The sequence below is a fragment of the Labrus bergylta genome, chromosome 21, assembly GCF_963930695.1.
Source record: "Labrus bergylta chromosome 21, fLabBer1.1, whole genome shotgun sequence".
NCBI lineage: Eukaryota > Metazoa > Chordata > Actinopteri > Labriformes > Labridae > Labrus > Labrus bergylta.
The window spans coordinates 4,363,379-4,385,647 of NC_089215.1; the positions used below are offsets into that span (position 1 = coordinate 4,363,379).

Genomic DNA, 22,269 nt, shown 5'->3' on the forward strand with positions numbered 1-22,269 from the left:
TATGCTGTTTATTTATTTTGGTCAAAAAGCACATGAAAGGGGGTGCTGGTAGCCTAGTGGTGTGTGCGCCCCATGTGGGGAGGCTGTGGTCCTCCAATGCGGGCGACCTGGGTTCGGTCCAACCTGTGGATCGTTTCCCGCATGCCCACTCTCTCTCTCTCTCTGTCTCCCTTTCTGATAACATCCAACCTCCTCACTGTGACGCCTTGTCTGTTTTGTTCAACTGTATGACAATAAAATAAAATTGTAAAACTCACAAAAGCACTAATATATAAAAAAGCAGTTGAGAAAATTGGGTAACACTTTATATTAAGGTGCTTGTAATAAGCATTAAGTCACTTATAAGACCTTATTAGATTCTTATTAACATAAATAAGACTATATAAGTGTTAATATAGGCATAATTAACACATTTATTATGTCTTATAAGACACTTATAGGCTCTTATTAGAAATGTACTGACACTTTATCTACCGTCATAAACATTAATAAGATGTTTATTAACATTAATAAGACTTCATGAGTGTTAATTAAACTATAAATTAATTTATAATTGGCTTGTAAGATATTAATTAACACACAGAAACTTGTTTATAGACCACTTATCAAAGTTCATAAGATGTTTATTGACATTAATAAGACTTTATTAGGTTCATATTAATGCCTTATAAAGGTTAATAAATACTTTATTATGCACTTATTAAGAGTTAATAAAGCTCCTCTGCAGGTACTGGATCTAAAGTGGGAACACTACTTATAAAGATCAATAAATACTTTTTCATGCACTTATTAACAGCTCAGTGGTAACAGGGTTCAACTTTCAAGTAAATGCAGAAACAAAAAGGAGATCTATTAAACTTCCACTCAGACAGTTTTTGAAAAAAAAAATGCGACTACAAATACAAGTATTATCTTTAACGTTAACTGTAAACAACATTATGATAACATTTGGTGTGTCATAGCTACCATATCTGATCAAATTCAGGGAAAAGCATAGTTGTTTTTAACCCATGTTACTGTAAATAAAGTGTTAAAGGTGGACAAACATCAGAAGACTAGGACGCCTTGAGCCCAAGGTCTGAATACCAGTCAAGAGGCGCACACAGGAATACATTTTCAAACTTTGTATGTAAGGAACACAAATATTGCAGGTTAAGATTACAATATACAATTTACTAATGCAATTAACAACATAATGAATAAAGTGTGCACATGAAATAAAACAAGCATTTGAAGTGTGTAAGGCCAGTCTTTTTCGTTGGGGCTCAATTCAGGTGTGTGTTTCTGTTTAATCTGTGCTCTGTGAAGTAGCAAAGGACGTTCTTCCTTAGAAGAAACAGTCTTCTTAATCCCACTTGAGGTCTCGAAGGTTGGGCTCTCTATCCAGTTAGCTGCTCACAGTTCTATGGTGGATGCTCTTGTCGGTGGATGCTCTTCTGGATGAGCCCAAAATCCGCCTTTTACCAAAACCTGACCTACAGACATACCACCCCTATAAAGATAAACATGCACGTCAGCATCAACACAGGCTTCATCTCAATTTACTGTAAGCACATTACATTTAACACCAATTATTAAAATAACATCTGTTTTTAGTCACAATTTTCCATTAGCTCTGTTGTAGGGGAGAGTGGGGTAAAGTGAGACATTTCTTTTTACATTTGCTCCCCTCTAAGCGAGCTAAAATGATATATCAGTTAAATTTACACATTTCCCATTAATTCAGGATGTTTCCTAGCAATGGAAATTATCAGAATGTATTCAGGACGAAGGGCAGTGAAAATATGATTGTTTTTTAAAAAGTGGTCTTGTGTCTCATTTTAGCCCAGCTCAGGGGTAAACTGAGACAGACCAGAGAAATCAAGGGGGTAAAGTGAACCAGCTGGGGGGAAACTGATCCACTTACTTTTTCCACTCTGAAACTACCACTGAAGAACTTTGGTTGTTTGGACCCTCAGTCAGGACAGAAGAGTTGGATTTAAACTAACACACATGTTCTCAGCACAGAGGATGGGCTAAGGTCTCAGATCAGCCAGCTGGGAATGCTGGGAGTCTCAACTGCATGAAAGGTTTCCAACAAGAAAGGTTTGCATTATAATAATACATAATAATGCAAATTTGTTGTTGCTGGTAGTCATGAATGGTGGTGATAGTAATGGTGATGCAAATTATGATGTTGTGGAAGAATATTATAATCATTGCTATAACCTCAAGTTACTTATTCATTTTTTAATATTATTTATCTGACCAGAGAGCCTTTTTTTCGAGGCGAGATTTCCTCCCGCAGCCGCCCTGTCTGCAATTTAAAACAGCAATTTATACAAAAGCAAATATTTATGATTTTATTAGTCCAGAGGGTACATAAAAAATACTAATGCAATCAAATCAACTTTGTCACTAGTCTTTCACACATCCAAGACTCTAATCACCATTCAACTAATAACCTAGCATTTAAAGGGTTACAATCCTGAAAATAATTGAATGTTTGGTAGTTTTGAGCAAGTGGGAAGTTGTTTAACTTCACAGCAGAAAAATATAAGTAAATTTGAGGAGGGCACAAGGGTTAATGTTCCAGCAGTGGTGTTGGCTTACCTTGATATGATGCAGAAGAAGCTCGTCATGAGGCAGGATACTGCTCTCCACTGTGGCGGCGACCAGCTCTGGAGAGACTCTTTGTTCAGCATGAAAAACTCCACTCTTACCCGTCAAAGTCAGTTCAATTAGAATGATTACATCCAAAACCAGCTTAAAATGCAGTCGGAAAAACACCAGTGATAAAAAGTGTAAGATTGACTAATTATAATTCCAATACAGTTTAATTCATGGATACACCACAAATCATTATCTCTCTGTCTTAAATAAACTTGTAAATTTAAAGTGGTACTAAATATGGATATAGAGATATATCACCATCCTGATTCATGCCAATTTAATTTATTGCATCCCCACTTCATGACTCCACACATGGCACTTATGATATTAGTGAAATTAATGTAAACAAAGTTAATTGGGGAGAAATGTCACCTGAACTCCACTTTTTCTTTGTTTTTAACAGTCCATTTGCTTTATAAGGTTAAACATTACACCATGAGTTCTTTACTGTTAGAAGTAGACATGAATATCTCGTATTACATCACAAGTTCACCGGTAACATCACACAAGTTTTTATTTTATCTAAGTTCAGCCCTGGCAATCAAAGAGAAGTCAAAGTAAAGTCAAAATAATAATCCATGCATCCTAATAAAGTTCGGTACCTGTTCTCGGGCAAAGCCTCTGTGAAGCATCCGACAACGACAGACGAAATCAGCTCTCTTCGACTATTGTTGAGAAACAAAAAAACAAAGATTGCTTAGTATGTTAGAACTTTTATCACATTCTTGAGTAGTTATTGAGCAGGCAAGGAAAGTAAAAACAAGATCTGCATAACAAGAAGCTCCCGTTTGAAGGATTTATCAAGTGATGTTTTGAGTCAACTGAGGAAGATGACATAAAGAGCATTTTTTCATTTGGTCAACAATGAGGCTGCAATAAAAAAAAAAAATCTTTGATACCTGTCTCGAGCTTTGCCAAAGCAAGGTTTGAAATGTGGAAAAACCTGTGCTTTATGGGTAGAAACACATTGTATATCCCTGTTGACAAAAAAATAAAACATTACCTTTACGTCACACCGACAAAACCATGCAGAGCCCTTCAGAACCGTTGTCTTTCTGTGTGAGGAGATAGCGGTATGTTTTCTTGATGGTTTCTCTACCAAAGCAGCTGTGGCTCAGTTGGGAGAGTTGTTCAATCCCCACCTGGGCAACACTTAATCCTGCATTGCTACTGCTGCTTTGGTGGCAGTGTATGAATGGATTAGTGTTGTATGTGCCTTTGGATAAAAGTGTCTGCTAAATGAATTGTAGGAAAGAAGAACTTGAGCAAGAAGATAGTACCTGAAGGAATGAAGGGTCCACTTTGATAGCCAGTACCTCCAGTTTCCAGCTGATGTAGGCGACTGGATGCCAATCATCCTGAAGTCCCTGGAATAACACTGCTCCCAAACTCCTGTCAGTTTGCAGGAGAAAATGTTCGTCAAAGTTTTGGCTTGTGATCCATCTCCAAGGTGAACTCTTGAACAAGAAGGTAGTACCAGAAGGAATCAAGGGCCCACTTGATAGCCAGTGCCTCCTTCTCCACCGTCAAATATCGAACCTCTCTGGGGAACAGTTTCCGGCTGATGTAGGCGACTGGATGCCGATCATCCTGAAGTCCCTGGCGTAACACAGCTCCCAAAGCCCTGTCAGAAGCATCAGTTTGCGGAAGAAAATGTTCGTCAAAGTTTGGGCTGTACAGAAGAGGTCGCTTACTTAGTGATTGCTGGATATCACTGAAAGCTGCCACTGCCGTCTGTCCACTGGATCTGATTGGGACTCCGGGATCTAGTCAAGTCTGTGAGAAGAGCTGCCGTGTTGGAGAAATTGGGTATGAAGCGGTGATGGAAGCCTGATAGCCCAAAAAAGATCGGAGCTGCTTCCTTGTTTGTGGCATGGGACGGGACTCTATGGCCTGGATTTTGTTGACCTGAGGGCGTACAACCCCGTTGAAGATGACGTGGCCTAGATACTTCGATAGGATGACAGTCAGGGTGGAGATACCAGGGGAGGGGAGGGTATTTTTTAACCAGAATATCACTGTGATGTCACAAGGAGAGAAAAGTTTAAACTGAGCATTTTGCTCTGTGTTGTAGACACAACTTATGTAGACCACAAACAAAGGACTGGATGAGTTTATTTCACATATTGTGGGTTGGTAGACACTCAGGTTACCCAAATATACACAACGCTCTGCCAATGAAAGGCGTCTGATCCAACCTTCACAACAGGGTCCTAAGACGCTGACTAGACTCTTCTCCTCTGTCGCCCCCCGGTGGTGAAATGAACTTCCAAACTCCATTTGATCTGCAGAGTCCCTCTGCACCTTTAAGAAAAAGCTAAAGACCCAGCTCTTTCATGAACACCTACTAACTTAATGATGATGGTCTCCATATTATTGATGATGATGATGGTTGTGACGATGGTTTTTGTTTGATAACAACGACTTATAAGATGGTTCCTATACTGATTAGAGCTCTCAAGAACTGCCCTCAATGTTGTGCTTTGCCTCTGGTCACTTCCTGTCAGCACCTGTGTGTCCAATCAGACTCAAAGCTGATCGTTTGCTCTTACTGACATTGTTCCCTTTTTTTTTCTAGATCCTTGCTTGTGTTGTACTTACTCTCTGATGTACGTCGCTTTGGATAAAAACGTCTGCTAAGTGAATTGTAGAATTGTAGTATGTTCAAAAACACTGTAAAAGTGGACTTTTCATAATACTGTATGTCCTGTATAATACTGTATAAAAATGTATTTTTATTATGTTTTGTTTTTATATTTTGTATTCGGATGTCAGCTTTTGCACACATATTCATTTTAAACTATTTAAATTATATTCACCTTATCATTTTTTTGTCATATTTCTATAAGTCAACAGTGACTCTGTGTCGTAGGTCGGAACCATTTAGAGCTTGGACGCGTTTCCGGAAGTTGTCAGCCGTGAGCACCGCATCCACTGAAATGAGTTTTGAGTGGCCCTGGCAGTATAATTTCCCACCGTTTTTTACGTGAGTCAACTTTTACAAACCACTTGAAGTACGACAGCTTTAAATGACGAACGAATACACATCCTCTGCATGTTTCTGAAACGAGGAGTTGTTGATTTGCTTCTTCCATCATGTTAGCAGCTAACGAGCTAAAACAACACAGATTGCTAGGGAAGTGATTTACACACCTTGCTACACACACCTGGCTGTCTTAGGTTTAAGCGACACCCTCACGTTGAGTAAATAGCAGCTCATTAAGGATTAACTATTAAGATTGACATAAAACTAGTTTATTTTTTGTTAGGCTGGTGAAAGTTTAGTAAGAAACCGAGTTCAGCTGTTAGCTTTAGCGAGATGTTTCGAGCTGTCTGCTCCCAAAACACGAAAATTAGACTTAATTCTGTGACAGCAAATAGTTACCCAGCAGACTATGTGACCTGGCTTTCAGTTTTATGAATGTATTTCCACTTTTAGGGTGGCTCCACGCCATATTAACAACAGCTGATGGCAGCACTTTTTTCTTTTCTTGTGCTTCATCCTCCACGGTCACAGAATTCGACGAAACACCTGGAGGAAAAAAACAATACAAAACATCTGCGCTTAAACTCTGTTAATATGAGGAACATGATCATTTCTAGTGTGTTTATGAAAAGTTTTAAGTGTATGTTTTGTACTGTTGTGTACACTGGAAACCATTTTGAATAGTTGACATGTTGATAAGTATTTTTTCTGGAAGGGCTTTTACATTTTGGTAGAAACTATTCTAGCAGATGTTATAAATCACTAATGCATGATAAGCGTTACTGCACATTGACATTATAATAATAATAATAATAATAATAATAATAATAATAATAAATTAGATTTCTAAATACTCAAAGACGCTTTGACAGGAAACAATTGCGACTTTGGGGTTGGCATGCTCCTTGAATTTAAGAAACATAAAGTATGATCACTGTACATGTGGTCACAGCTTGGTCTGGGGCTGCTACTTGCAGAACTTTGAGAAATAATGTGTTAAAATATGTGATTTGGTTGTGTTTGATATTTTATTCTTTAACCTCGAGTGTTAATCAGCTCCCTCTATTAACAAAAGACTCGGCACACGTTTTTGGATCCTGGCTAAAAGAGATTTTCCTCGAGTGCAGCTACGAGAGAATTAGAGAGGGATAATACTGATGTTGGGTGTTTAAAGTCTGGCTCATTCATTACTACATCATCATTTCAAAGTGGTGCAGAAAACCTTCAAATTCTGCTTTGATATTGGTCAAATCGAGGGAAAGACATTTCTGTTGCTAAAGATGTTCTGGGTGAGAGACCTCCAGACCTCCTACAAAGATGTTTTTCAAATAGATTAAACTTGTCTGCACAGTTTTTGTGCATTTAAAAACATTATACAGGGAAATAAGTTTGGTTGAACTGGTGAGTAACGTACAAATTAGTCTTAAGTATGAAAAAAATCGTGATACGATATTGTTCCCATGTCGCCCACCTCTAGCTCACAGTCGGTCTTTCAGGTGGCTCTGTGTGGGTCAGTCGAACTCTTTGACACCACGCTGGAAAGAAGCCCTTCATAATGAAGATAAACATCGTGTGCTGTACATTTTTCATAAGAATTTCCATAATAGAGCTCAGTGGACTCCTTCTCTCAGGCAGGATCCAAAGAAAGTTCTGGAGCACACGAGTCAGTTTGACTCTGATGAAGATTCAGTGCGTCGGAAAGTTAGTCCTTTGCATAAATTTGCCCGAAGTGATTCTTGAGAGAAGGAGTCCACTATTTTGAACGTCTAAGGTCCTTTCTCTGAGAACATCGACTTTAATGTACGGATGGATTGAGTCTTGACTCTGCTTCAGTGTTGTACATCTTTTGTGTTCATGTCTTTGTGGTCAGGCTACAGCCCAATGTTGACACGAGACAGAAGCAGCTGGCGGCGTGGTGCTCCCTGGCTCTGTCCTACTGCCGCCATCACAAGCTCTACACCCTGGACGTCATGGAGGCTCAGGAAAGCCCCGTGTTCAACAACAAGAAGATAGAACGTATCCTAACAGTCCACCTGAGACCAGCATTTTAACCTAAAAAACAAAACACAACAACCTGTTTGATTCGACAGTCAGAGGTTCTTAGGCCGCCTCGTTATTTGGAGTATTGAATGACACTTGACCCCTCGCTAGCTGCCCTCCATACCGCTGCAGTAACTAGTGTTGACTTACATTTGAACGGTTTAAACTACAATTTCATCTTTGTCGTCCCCACAGAGAATTTAGTTTGTGCAGCTAGGTTGACATTTAAAAACACTGAGCGAGACTTGGACACAGACTTTTGATGCAGGAGACACGTTAATGGACAATAGAGAGTGTGTGTGTGGAATGTAGCAGAATGCAAGCAAGCCTGTGACCCACAATCCTCTGCAAAGCATGAGATAAGTGACATGAAAGAACAAGGGATGAAGATGAAGTCATGCTATTAATAAGTAGATTCATTCGACTCTGAATCTAATTAGATCAATTATAAAACGTTTTGTGAGATTTAGACCGTGTTAGAAGTAGTAAGGCTTCCACTATCAATTTTTTGACCAGTCAGATCCTGTTTTGCACAATCACTAAATGGCTCTCCTTAAGTTATCAGCTTTGAAATGTAACATAAAGCACAAGACGGATGATTTAGTTATATGGCTAGCGTGGTTACTATAGCAATATGGGAAGAGCGGAGTAGTTTAACAGGAAGTGTGCAGTGGGGAAGACTTTTAAAGGGAGGGACTGAAGCGTGGCTTTAAGTTTGGACTTTCACAGTGAACTCCACAGTTACATTTTCTTTAAAGAGATAAGTTCAGCGGGCCTTGTGCAGCCACAGTGAGCAAGGCCCACTTTAGAAAATCTTGCAGGCAATCTTTTTTTTTGACGGTGATATCCCCCGTTGACATTAGACGTTTTAGAATTTGATGGTGTTACTTCGGTCGCCTCTGTTTGGCTAAGTTTTGTTTACTTGACGCTTCCGGTTTGCTGCTTTGCGCGCACAAACTCTCAGCAGAGATGGGAAGGAAGCGAGATGGATCACTCCTCGGCAGATGAGCTCGGAGAAGATGTCACGTTTTTAACATTTGAAGAAAATGCGCTTTGACACGATCAACTTGATATGGACTTTTAAATTGTTGACAACTAATTATTATTTTTTATTTATTTTAACTATTTAGAGACAGGACAGTGGATAGAGGCGGAAATCAGGGAGAGAGAGAGCAGGGAGTGACATGTGAAAGGAGCCACAGGTCGGTTGAATGAATATCACCCTGGTAGTTATGAGAGAGCAACACTAGAGTATTTTCAGATCCTTTTTTTTTTTTTTTTTACATTTGCATTCTGAGGGAAAGTTAAGACACTTTCATTTTCAAACTTGCAACAACTCGTCGATTGTTTTCATGTACGTTTTGTTCCCTTCTCGGTTTGCCCTTAACTGATGTGCAGGAAAATTGTCCATGGAAGCAATTCAAGTTGTTTTTGAGGAGCTAAGGAAAAAAGGTATATTTCTTTCCTTTCAACATGTTTGTTCAGTGTTGGGATGTGAAAATGCTCCTCTCAGCATCTCACTGTGAACTCACGTGGAACAGTAATACATGTTTATCATTATTGTTTCCCCCTGACTTCAGGCAACCTTGAATGGTTGGACAAAAACAAGTCTCGGTGTTTAGTCATGTGGAGGCGACCGGAGGAGTGGGGAAAGTTAATATACCAGTGGGTGAGTCATCCAGTCTTCAGAAACATTCTGTGCTTTTCTGCCCGAGTTGTGCGTCTGTACATCTGTGGGGCTGACTGAGGAGAAATGGAAAGAAGAAGGTGTTCTGTGAAGCATCAAGCATACAGTAAGGGCTAAATATGGAGCTGTGTCACTTGATGCTGTTCAGTTTGAAAACATCATTGTTGTTATATTATCAAAGATCATTTCAGCATCAGACCAACAAAGTCTGCACAAACCAGATCAAACAAACTGTTATTATTGTATCATCTTTTAAAAACAGTGAAAATTCAAATTAATGAATCACACTGAAGACATGATGAGAGCTGCTGGTTAAAGAGGATTTCAGCTCCTCTGATCGCACAAACTTTAAAAAAGGAATAAAATCACCACAGAGGCTGCAGCTCACACACACACACACACACACACACACACACACAGACACACAGACACACAGAGACACGCACACACACACACACACACAGACACACACACACAGACACCCACACAGACACACACACACACACACACACACACAGACACACACACACACACAGACACACACAGAGACACACACACAGACACACAGACACACACACACACAGACACACACAGACACACACGCACACAGACACACACAGACACACATGCACACACACACACACACACACACACACACACAGACACAGACACGCACACAGACACACACACACATGCACACAGACACACACGCACACAGACACACACAGACACACATGCACACACACACACACACACACACACACACACACACAGACACAGACACGCACACAGACACACACACACATGCACACAGACACACACACACAGACACAGACACACGCACACACTCATGTTATTTAATGGATGTCTTGTTAAAACACACATCACACTTATGACGACTGCAGATATGAGATGATGTTCTTCATCAAGAGTTTTTCATGTGATGTTTTTAAACTGTCCGCTCCTCGTGTCCGCTCCTCGTGTCCGCTCCGAGCTCGGGGTAAAAGAAAACGTCTCCTCAAAGTGTTTCTGTGATTTCTGTCGTTACCTGTTGTTGTGTTGAGAGTGAGCGTTCCCTCCGCTTTCTGCTCAGGTTTCCAAAAACGGGATGGTCAACTCTGTGTTTACACTTTACGAGCTGTCCAACGGTGATGACACGGAAGGTGAAGGTATGTTATCAGCAGATTGTAAAGATGACTCAGCATTTTTTTTAAAAGCCTTTTGATTGACATGATTAAATTAAATCACTGACAGTAAGCATGTGGCATGTTCCCAGTTTGAATCAGTTTAAATTGTTGTTTATTTGTATTTCATGTTTTTCCCACTTTTAAATTGTCACATTTTGAAATGCTCCCGTCTTAAGTTTCCCACCTTGTAACTCTGTCTTTAAAGGTGTTTTACAAACGGTGTAAATCACTCTTTTGTTTGTGCAGAGTTTCACGGTTTAGAAGAGTGGATGCTGCTGCGCTCGCTGCAGGCTTTACAAACAGAAGGCAAAGGAGAGATCATCACCATGGACGACGGAAAGGGCGTCAAATTCTTCTGAAGAAACGGTGCTGGGACCACGCACACACTCTTGTCTGGGAGCCGTCATACTGTACCTGAACAGGGGGGGAGGGGGGGGGGATTATTAAGATTTAGCCTCTTAAGGCGACACAAGGTGAACCTGGATACCCAGCCCAGAGGATGCTGGTCCTGCTGTTGTTGTTGCCTTTTGGTTTGCCTGAGTTCAAAACCTTTTTAATTGGAAAAGAAGGTTTATCATTTGTGTGTTTAGGTGGGGGGGAAAAAAAGCATTTTATGTGGCAGCGTGTTCAAAGCTGTCGCTCTTTTGAGGTAACATTTGTTGCCATTAAAACATGCAATGAGTCTTATCAGGGGAGTGATCATTATCATGTCTGATTCTTTTAGGGGAAACCTCTCCCCAGCAGCTGTAACTCTCTCTTTTCTCGACTGTAAATACGACTTCTTTTTTTCTCCTTTTAACATGTTCCCTCAGTATGATTAGCTCTGGACCTTAAGCGTGGCTGACGCTCCTCTGCTCCAAACAAAAACATCCCAAAGAAATGCCAGAATGCAACACCAGGGGGACTTTTTTTAAAAATGTTTTTAGAATAAATGCTTCCAGAGGAGGAACACTGCAGGGAGTTGGACCACCAATCCTCAACTCAGCTGAGTTTAATAATAGTGGAATTCATTTACAGATTGCTGTCATCTTTAATTATTGTGCAGTAGCTACTGTGACACTCCAGTTTTCCTCCTTTTCTCTCTCTCTTTGTGTATATCCTACCTTCTTTTTTTTCATATCCTGTTAGAAAATAAATTAGAAATTTGCTACACTTGCTTGTTTTTGTTTTTCTTAAATATCAGAAAAGTCTTTTAATTGTGTCTGATAATGTAGCTCTCCTGCAGGCTGCAGACGTGCAGGGTGGCACTGCAGCGATGGACATGTTTTTATGCTCTACTCTCTGCCTGCAGCTGTACTGAATGACTGTGTGCACTAGAAGGTCCGCTCACATCATGTGCTCAGTGTGTTCCCTTCATATGTGGGGATGATGCAGCTCCAGGGAATCCTGCGTGTGTTTCCTGATAACACTTGGGAGTGTGTAGGATGTGAAGACAGGTGGGGCCCAGCAGTGTGGCCTTGGCTGATAAAGGCGTCATGTTTCAGCAGCAGGAGCAGGGACTCCTCTCTCTTGTGTGGCTCCCCCTGCAGGTTAGTCCTGCACACTGCAGAACCCCCCCACCCCCACCCCCACTCTCTGTTTGCGCGCATATCTTTTATTTCAGAATGATCATATGACGACAGACAGAGAGCAACCTGACTCATCAGATCTATCGTTATTCACAGAAACGAGAGAGTTCAGAGCTCAGGAGAAAGATTGTGTCCGACATTTGAATAGAAAGTACGACAAAAGAAAAATTGCCATTATTTCATATTGTATGCAATTTTGCTTTTAATGTACCTTTTAAAGATATTCAATTGAGCTTTTTGGATATCATTTACGCAAAAAATATATAAGCAATAAAAAGGAGATATTCTCTATTTAAATCTTGGAGGGGTTCGAAGAGTTTTAAGTTTCCCAAGACTCCTTAAGAAAACCCTGTAGTTACTCCTTGTGGAGACTCACATTAGCGCGTCAAAGCTGCAAGGGGCGGAGTCAGGAGCGCGCACTGGACTGGAGCGCACCCGGGACGCACATCCCTCCGGAGCTCTGTTCATATAGGCAGTCCTGTCCTTTTCCAGGGCAGGTTATGGCTGAGGACTTTGTGAAGAGAAGAGGAGAAAAGACGACAACTCGGATTATTTGATTGGAATTATGCGTTTTTGGTGCGTTTGATTGCGCACTGCGTTTATGAACTGTGCTTTTTACGCAGCAGCTGTGATGAGTAAGTTGAATTTTCTTCCTTTTTTTTTTTTAATATACTTTTAAGATGTTTCTAAGGTTCAACATAGCTGTAGGTGTTCTCATGTTCGATTCTATAAAGATGCATGCTTCTTTTCTATCTTATTACGCATGTAACAAACCTCTTTTTTTTGTGGTTTAGTCTTTATGTAAAGCCTCTGACTTACTTGACATCATGGAAAAGTAACTTGGAAGTTAAAGTAACGGTACTGTATTGGTTCTCTATTATACCTCTAGGCTCCTAATCGAGAAGGCTTTCAAACTGCCAAGATGTCTCACGCACAGGTTGAGATACCAGGACGCGGTTTCCCTGGCCTCCCTATGAATATGACCGAAGACTGTTTATCCCGGGTCCCATCCGTGTTAAGGACGCACGGTTTGGGTGCGCGGAGGAACTCTTACGGGCTGCAGAAAATAAGCATGGACCTCGACTCGCCCCTGTACAGCGGCGCCCTCTCCAAAGCCTTGTCCTGGTCTGCTGAGAATATTTTATCTTTGCATGAGTCCAGAGCAGAGGATGAGAAAACCGACGACTCTCCAGCGTCGCCGTCTCCTGTTTCCAGCCCGGGCACCAGCTCCAACACGCCCCCCTGCAGCCAGGAGCCAGACGCCGTCTCCCTCGGTGGGAACTGGGACCCCGTGGAGAGATCCAGCGCTCAGGACGTCAGCTCGGAGTCTGAAAATGAACTTCAGAACAAGCAGAACAAAATCGTGTCTCGCATCACGTTTGATGCCCAGTGGGAGCAGGAGGAGAAGGAGGACGTGGAGACCAAAGCGGTGGCGACGTCTCCTGATGGAAGATACCTGAAATTCAACATAGAGATTGGACGGGGGTCTTTCAAGACGGTCTATAAAGGACTGGACACAGAGACGACAGTGGAGGTGGCATGGTGTGAGCTACAGGTAGGATATCTTCTTTTGTATTTGACTGCAGATCAAACCTCATTTTGAAGATGGAAAAGCCTGCAGGCAAGAGCTGAAACCCGTTCTTCTTAAAGCTCTTGTAAGGAACTTTTAACTGGTTATGAAACAGATTTAAATTAAAGTGATGCCTCTATTTGACTCACCAAGGCAAACAAGACAATTAGTGAAAGTTTGACTATTTCTATATCATCATTTGTAATGGCTGTAACCACTGCTGGGGGGTAGGTGTAAAACAAGACGGTTTGTAGCACACTTAAAGATACATCACTCATTTTTATTACATTTTCCCAGTGAGGGATCAATTCAATTGTTAAAATAATGCAGGATGAGCTTTTTTTTTCATCAGCACAGAGATAACCGCTTTTCCCACAAGGGCTGCGAGAAATGACAAACCAAAAGTTCATCACAGGAGCTTTAATGTGAAATATTCAAAGCTCCTGTGAGGAGCTTGTCACTCAAAAGCAAACGAGATCATCTGCATAAAGATTTATAATTTCTAAAAAAGTGATTGTTAATGCCTAAAAACCACTGCCATGGGGAGTCAGACAAGATGAAAGTGTTTCTGCAGCAACAGCCTATTCTTCATTTTCTTAATGAGTAATACATTTGACTTGTTAAAGAAAGCACACACAGCATTTTTGTTTAAAAACGCATACACGTCAAAATCAGCAAAGAGATCAAATGCATCACTTTGTCCACAGGGGGCGCCAGATTCAACACAAACAAAAAGTTCTCAATAGGAGCTTTAATTGTAATCAGTATTTAGAGAGCCAGAAGAGGGAAACTTCTTTAGAATTGTCCTTTGGAGTAAAGAAAATATGAGATTTTATGTACAACACTGCACCAAAGTTGTGCTAGTTTTTGCAGCCAAAGTTTGCACTGGACGTTCTTTGGTTTATCTCCCTTTCTTTTCCCATGCAGCGTAACCTTGGTGGTGTTTATGGACTGATGTGTCCTCTCTCTCCCTCTCAGCTCTACTTTATCTGCCTATATTTCCCCAGTGTAACAAACCTTTGTTATGATCATGGACTGAAATGTTCACTGCTCTCCTGCCCCCCCCCCCCAAAAAAAACTCAGCTCGTGTCCCCCTCTCTCTGAGGCTTGTTGAGTGGATGTGGATGTGCAGCGGCTAATCTCTCGATTATTATTCCTTGTTGACCTTGAGTCAGGCCGTGTCAGGGCCGGTTCTTGGTAACACAGGTCATTCCTGTCAGCAGTCAGCTCCGACTGAACCACTCGGCCTGCCTTCCTGCCGTGATCCCCTCTAATCTCTGTTTTCATTAACAACCAGTGACACCGAGGCGAGCTCTCTGGACGCCTCACGTGCACGAACGGACAGGCGACAGGTTATTTATATTCAGCTCTGATGAACAATGTTCAGCATTCATGCTTGATTAAAGTCCACTGTAGGCTTTGAAATCTTTCCATCCTGCAGAACAGGACAAAAGAGACGATGTGTGACTCTGGGTTTCAAGCTCACATGCTGCACAGTTTCTCTCTCTCTCTCTCTCTCTCTCTCTCTCTCTCTCTCTGAACAGTCATGTGGAGGTGTCAGCCCTTTTTGTTTGCTACGATATTGGACCATGTAGACAGCAAACAGCCTGGGTAGCATCTGCCACCTTTTCTGCTTTAAAAGTTTGATAGCAGGGTGGAGGATTTAAAGGTTTAAGCTGTGACTCCACCCACAACATTTTTGCTGTATCTGTGACGTGCTTGGGTGCGAGCGTCTGGAAGCGTCTGAGCCTTCTTAGGTGTTAAGTTGTGCCCTCCTACCCTCTAAACCTAGATGTTTAAATCTGTGCCACAGACATTGGACGCAAGAAACCATCACCACTCCATTGTAAAGATACTGGAAGTTGTTTTAAGATGTTGCTGCTCATGAAAACGCCTTCTCTTTTGGCTTAATAAACAGTGCACAGAGGCTGTCTTTGTCATGCATTTAAGCTCTCCAGGAGGCACCGGCACACAGACAGTCAGGGATCACACAGGGTGAAGTGAGGCTGCCCTCGAGGCTCGAGCTCCAGCAGCAGAAGCAGGTTGGGACTTCTACCTCAAGAGGCCACCTGTCAGTTCAACAAAAACAGGTGTCTGTTCTGAGGAGGGAGAAACAGAGACACTCTCAGGCTCTTAGCAGCACAGATGCCCCCCCCCCTTCTACCTGCTCTCAGGTGGATGTTTAACACCCTCCAATCAAACACTAGCAATCAGTTTGTGGTCTGACTTTTTTAAAGCTACCTCTGCTTTTTAACTTCTGTCGCTGTGAAAAGCGGTGTGGCTCTCTGCCAAGAAAGGACGTATTGGAAACAGGCGTGCTTTTTCATCTCTCCGCTCGAGACATGGGTCCAGTTAAGCTCCTTTAATCGCCGCTAATGAGCTTAAAGGTGGCCGTTGTTGATATGGTTACTGTTGTGATAAGTTAACCTCAAAGTCTCAGCTGCGGTCGCGTTTTTCATGAACTGAAATCACCGCCCAGTCTTCCCTGTCCCCCCCCCCCCGATCGCTCAACCGGACACACAAAAGCTGTCTGTTGGTGGTTAAACACACTCTCCTCTGTAATGTTGACAGAGCAGCAGCAGAAGGTGCGTCATGACGAGCCAGGTAGAACTGCCTTAAGCTCTTTTAACTATGTAGTACACGGCCTGAGCTGTAATCTGCAGGCGGTGAGGTTCATCTGTGCAGATTGCAAAGACATCTGCTTCACCTGATTCACACCTATCAAGACAGTTCAAGTCATTTGTCATCTTCTTTGTCTGAGGCGCTCTCTTGTGTGTTTTTCCTGACTGAACACAGGTCTGTCTGGGCGGTGTCCACCGGAAAGCTTTGTGCTAGCACACAAAAAGGAAACAATACATTTAGATTCTTCCATGACATGTTACACCAAAAGCTCAGCCAGGACAGTTTATAATAATAAGACAGGGTTCAAGCCACTGCTCATAAACACTCGCTAATAATAAGACGATAATACAACAGAGCGTGAACACTCAATGGAAAAAGAGCTCCCTGAAGCTTAAATTAATGATGTCTGCACCCAACAAAGGGCGAGAGAGAGAGAGAGATACTGTAAACAAAACGCACCAAAGACACCTGAAGAAGAAAACTCTCGGGTATAAACACTGCTTCCCTACTTTAAATACACTTTCAATACACTGGGCCGGGCACTTTTCTACTATATAAGTATTCGTATGCACACATTCATTTATTGTCCTACTGTTATAGAACAATTAAAGCCGTTGCATTAGGCAGCATGGCCGATATCATAAGCTGACGTTAGCTTTTCATACATGCATTAGCAGCAGTATGCGGGCTGATTTGGTAAATTGAGTTCATTTTCCTATTAAAGCTTCTGTGATGTGTTTCAAACTGGTTATGGAACAGACTGATATTTATTCCTGATGCCTCTCAAAAAAGCAAACCAGACCATCAGCGACAAGATGGACCATATTTTTATTGTAACTTTTGACCCCTAAATCTGCTGCCAAGCGGGGTAGGTGTCAGACAAGAAGATTCACAGCACGCTGAAGAAACAGGCTCTTCTTCCACATTTGCACAGAAAAAACTTCTCAGCGGGTCATTCATTTGATTCTTTAAAGACAGAAAATACAACAAAATCATGAACCAGACAAGATCAGACTTTGACCACAGGGGGCGCCAAAGTGTACACAAAATGAAACGTCATCAAAGGAGCTTTAAATAAACACAGACACGTTTTTACACAACTGTAAAACAAAAATGATTAGGACTGGGCAACCGCGCAATGTCATGCAATGGTCGGCCTCAGTGGATGATGTATGTCTTCACTTTTTTTGTGTTCATTCAGAAATCCTGAAAGTTTGTGCCAGATTTTCTTTGCCCTTTCTTATCTAATCCAAACATAAAAACAAACCACTTCCTCTCCAACCAGTGTTACAAAAACTGTGTTATTACAGTGACAAGGCAAAAACTCCAGTATTGAACGTCATAACCGGCTGCAGAAAACTCTCGACTGAGTCTTGACTCTTGGCCTGAATTCATTGAATTTCCTGGAGTTGGATGTGGTCCAAAATTGAATGGATTCGTCTTTGCCAGGAGGATACTTTTCCACTGAGTTACATAAAAATTGGATCGGTATTTTAGTCTTAATCCTGCCAATAAAAAAATAGAATAGACAAACAAATAGTATAAAAACCTTTTCCCATTTGATGGAGGTAATTTTATTCTGAAGGACAGTCGTAATGTAAAATATTATATAACACTTGGACGCTCTGTGTTTATCCAAATTTGTGCTCCCGTCTACTTTCCTTGTGTTTTTAATAAAGTAGCTTCTGCATCGTTCATTTCTTACGTTGTAGGAAAAATATAAATATGATCAGTTACTCTTCTGATTTGTCTCTAATGTTTAATATCTTTAAGATGCATGCTAATAGGAAAAAGAAGAGTGACATTTAATCCCAGTACAGTCTTATTATCAGGCCAGTTTGATCACACAATGACAGTAATTAAGGGGTTAATAAGCCATAGGGTGGTGGAAAACTTCAGAGCTTGAAAGGCCTGCAGCTGTAAGTTTAGAAGTGTTTCTAAAAGAATATAAAGCATCCCAGGAGGCATCTACCTAGCAACCCTTCCCCCCCCACACAGGTGACACAGGTGCCGTATAGGCAACATAAACTGGGCTTTGAAGGAAATGTAGACGTGATAAAAAATGGATGACGCTCCCCCCTCCTGCTTTCCATTCATCCACGCGGAGGAAGTTTACAACCTGCTGTATGTCACTGTAACTGCGGCTTGCACACACGAAATACATCTGCAAATATGAAACCTTGATCGTGAGTAAAGAGCACTAAATCCTGCTTCTGTCCATCATGACTTTACCTTGAAGGCAACAGCACAGTGAGCTTTTCAGTAACTGATAGGAATGGGTGCAGCGAGGCACATTTCCTGTTTGCTGAGCCTCTTTAAAGGGCATCGGTTGCACAACATCTGATCTTTTATTTTAAGGGCACTTTTCCAGCTGTTTCCTCCGTGCCTGCGGCCACGTCGTCATTCTCTAATGTTTCAGTTTTTTGCACCCTAAGTCGCCGCGCTCTATATAAACAGCGCGCTCCACTTCCCCCCCGGTCACCTGTATTTGCAGAGCTACCTTTGTTGATAAGGGATGCGTGCTCTTTGCTAGATGGGCTTGAGTGCATTTGAAAATACCGCAGCGCCCACGACCAATTAGCCAACTCCTTGGATGCATAAACAAAGGCTGAGAGACAGTTTTATGCGGATTTTGACATACCTGAGTGTAAAAGTTAATGCACTCTTTGTGTGGTCTTTGTAGACGGTCTCAGCGCTTTTAAGTGGAAACCCTTTTTTCCGCAGCTCATAAAAAGTGTAGGCAGTAATTAATCAGTTTTTCATTGCTGCTGTGCGTCGCGCAAATGGACAGTTTCAGTGCAAAGACGGCCGGCTCGTTGTTTTGAGTGTTAGAATTAAGTCACATATGATTGTGAAGTGCTTTGTGTTTGAAAGTCTCAAGGTCACAGAGAGTTACTTGAGGAGAGAAGAGGAGGAGGAGGAGGAGCAGGAAGAGGAGGAGGGGGGCTGTGTAGGGTAAATATTTCACCCCTGCTGTAGTCACATTTAGGGCCATTACTGTGTTAATCATGGCCTCACTGGTTTTAAAAAAAAAAAACACTCAGCTAACATTCAAACACTGGCTCATATAAAGAAGCAGATTCAATCAAAGCGGTGAAACCTTATCAGGGTTAAACACAGAAGCATTAATCTAGATTTGGCACATATCTTTGATTACTCTTGCCTCTCTCTCTCTCTCTCTCTCTCTCTCTCTCCTGCTCGCCCCTGGGCCTCATGCTAAAACCTCGCTGTGTAACCTTTATCTGAATGTGGCTAGTGTTCAGTGACATAACAAAAAGCTGTGGGCTTCCCATCAGTTCTTCTGTAGCCAACATCAACACCGTCTCTCCTCGCAGGGCCCACGCTGCAGCCACATCCACTTTAATCGGAGTCTGTAATGTTCTCTGAGAGGAGAGAGGGAGTGAGCCTACATTCACTCAGTCACGTCGACTTTGGGGTTTATTTTTTGTTTGTTGGTTTCCATTAGCTCTGCGCACTCCTGGGAGGAAAGCCATGCGGTTTGCTACCTGTACAGAAAAAACCTTTTCCCTGTACTAAATGTGCGCTCATTCTGCGTTTTTTTTTTTTTTTTTTCCTGCATTGCATTCAGGCTTGTATCATACAGAACTGAAACCAGATAACAGTGTATCATTGGCCGCTGTGATAGTGTGTTAGCAGGGTGGATACTCTGCAAGCCAGGGCAGCATTGTGACTCTGCCTTGGGCCTTTTGGGTGTGTTTGTGTGTTTCCTTGGAGATTAAAATTGCCCTTGAGTGTGTAGATATAGGAGTGGGGGAAAAAAAAGTTTTCTGTGCATCTTAGTCCTGTGATAAACTCTTTTTTCATTCATGCACTGCACTCACAGGACTCTAACAACACTGTCTGGGAGAGGGCGTGCATGTGTAAACGCAAAACAACCAAATCTGTTCCCCTGACTTTTTTTTTTTCTGCAAGCCCCCCCAGCAAAAAGTCCACACAAAGACTGTTGCTCAGCGCTGTTGGTTCGAACCCCTCGTCCAAAAGGAACCTCTCTGTATGTGGTGTTTGCATGTTCTCCACATGCATGTGTGGGTTCTCCTATGGGTACTCCCGTGTATGTGAGTTTGGCTGGTTGTCTCTCACTATATGTCAGCCCTGTGATTGACTGGCAACCAGTCCAGGGTGTACCCCGCTTCAGGATAAAATTCAATTTTTCAATTACTTGAACAAATATCCAGAACATTCTGTGAAGTCTCAACACAAATACAATTCAGAAAATGTTACTTGAATGTTTTCACAACCCTTGTCTGCTTCATCTATCTGTTCGTTGTCTGCAGTATAAAGTATTCTAAAGTGACTGAAACGTAACTCACACAGCCACAGACTGGAACAAAAGGAGGAAAAACTGATTAGAAACTGGTTTCCATCTGCCACATGTAATGACTGAGCTTTTTGTACTTTTACATTCAGACATGTGCTGCTGGCCGAGGAGCTGTCTCCGGCTGGCTCGCTAGCTTTTAATGGGATCTCTCTGTAGATCGATTCTTGATGTAAGAGATTTCACTGAGAGCTCCAGGCGTGTTTTGAAGTTTTCCAGCTTCCATTAAGAGAGTTCTGGTGACCCATATTTTATAAAACCACCAGCTCTGCTTCATTTGTTTAGCCTGTTATGACGGTGACGCCACATCCATTTGTCTAGAAGAATCCTTTGCGAGCGCGGTTATCATCACACTCGGTGTCGCTGTCAAAGGAGCACAAACACACACATCTGCCCTGGGAGAGGCCTGTTGAATGTTCAGTTTAGCTCTTAATGCTCCTGTCTGTCAATGCATATCAAAAGTGTTTTACATGAATATCACCAAGACGACTTAAGGCCTCTGTACTCTGTCTAATAATAGCTGTCCTGCAGGTTCATTGCGTGTCACACTGTGAGAGATTAAACTGTGGAAACCTCGGCTGCAATCTGTGTCAAATGGAGCAACACCAACTAGAGCTTTAACCCGTCTCGACTGTGTGGAGGCCCTCAGCGGACATACATTTTATTGAAGTTTTCCAGTGATAGACGAGTGATTTCTCAGTACATCAACTTGTTTATCTCGTATCCGCAGAGCTGCAAAAGTATAAAACAAACATAGCATCTAACCCTAACCTCTTTTATTTTGAAAACCCAAATACAATGAGGAAGCACAGGAGGTCACAGGAAGATCAAAAACACATTTAGTGATAAAATGAATAATCTGTGCCCGTGCATCCACACAGGTCCCCTAACCTAACCCTAAACATTGCATCTTGACCCAATGTTTTTGGTTGGCAATTTTCATTAAAACGATTTAATCAGTCACGTTTGATTAAATCGATAAAGTGATTGAATCATCAGAAAAGGTTTAACATATTCATAATGGACTATAGAGCAAAGTTTAAGGTTTTAAAGCGCTCATTTTGTGTGACCAACAGTTGAAAAAAATCAAAATAAAACTTTGTAAGAAAAGCTGTAAAACAGAAACCAACAAGTCGTTAATTTGATCATCTGGATTCTGATTTAAACGACTTTATTGAATTATTGTCGTCCTTTAATCCTCTGTCAATAATCCATCCATTGACTGAACGTTTCAGCACTTGGACAACAGATTCCTCTGAACTTTTGCCTAGAGCGGACTTATACCAAGCAGTGTTTTTGTTGACTGTTTGATTTTGCGTTCCTTTCGCCGGGGTCAAAAACACGTGGTCGCTCTGTGGTTTTTGGGCCCCTGCAGAGGCCTCGAGTCCTGCTTCCTAAACAAACCAAAGACCTCCAGTTTTAATAGCTGTTGATGCTCTGAGGCTTGAGCTGGTGAGGGGGGAAAAAAGTCTGCTCGGCGGGGGTAACCTCTGGTCATTTCTGAACTGACCATGTGTGTCGGAACGTGCAGGACGGAGGTGTCGGGGGTGTATATGAGCTCTGAGTCGCCGTGTGAGTCCTGGGATGAATCAGCCATTGGTGTACAGTAATGACTCTACCT

At 41.9% G+C, this 22,269-nt stretch overlaps 2 protein-coding genes across 3 annotated transcripts in view; both read left to right on the forward strand.

Moving 5' to 3' along the window:
* Positions 1-5,508: 5,508 nt before the first annotated feature.
* vps25 (vacuolar protein sorting 25 homolog) lies at positions 5,509-11,704 on the forward strand. The gene is made up of 6 exons (XM_020630777.3): positions 5,509-5,638; positions 7,509-7,654; positions 9,077-9,130; positions 9,259-9,347; positions 10,459-10,534; positions 10,799-11,704. The coding sequence occupies exons 1-6, from the start codon at positions 5,592-5,594 to the stop codon at positions 10,909-10,911; spliced, it is 525 nt and encodes a 174-aa protein (XP_020486433.1). The 5' UTR covers positions 5,509-5,591; the 3' UTR covers positions 10,912-11,704.
* A 769-nt stretch (positions 11,705-12,473) lies between these two features.
* Positions 12,474-22,269, forward strand: part of wnk4a (WNK lysine deficient protein kinase 4a) — a 49,043-nt gene continuing 39,247 nt past the window's right edge. Inside the window, exons 1-2 of one of the 2 annotated variants that reach the window (XM_029276806.2) lie at positions 12,474-12,755; positions 13,010-13,675. In XM_029276806.2, coding sequence (XP_029132639.2) covers positions 13,043-13,675 — 633 coding nt within the window. In that variant the 5' untranslated portion in view covers positions 12,474-12,755; positions 13,010-13,042. The remainder of the gene's footprint in view (positions 12,756-13,009; positions 13,676-22,269) is intronic. The other variant, XM_065949527.1, reaches the window with a different exon arrangement.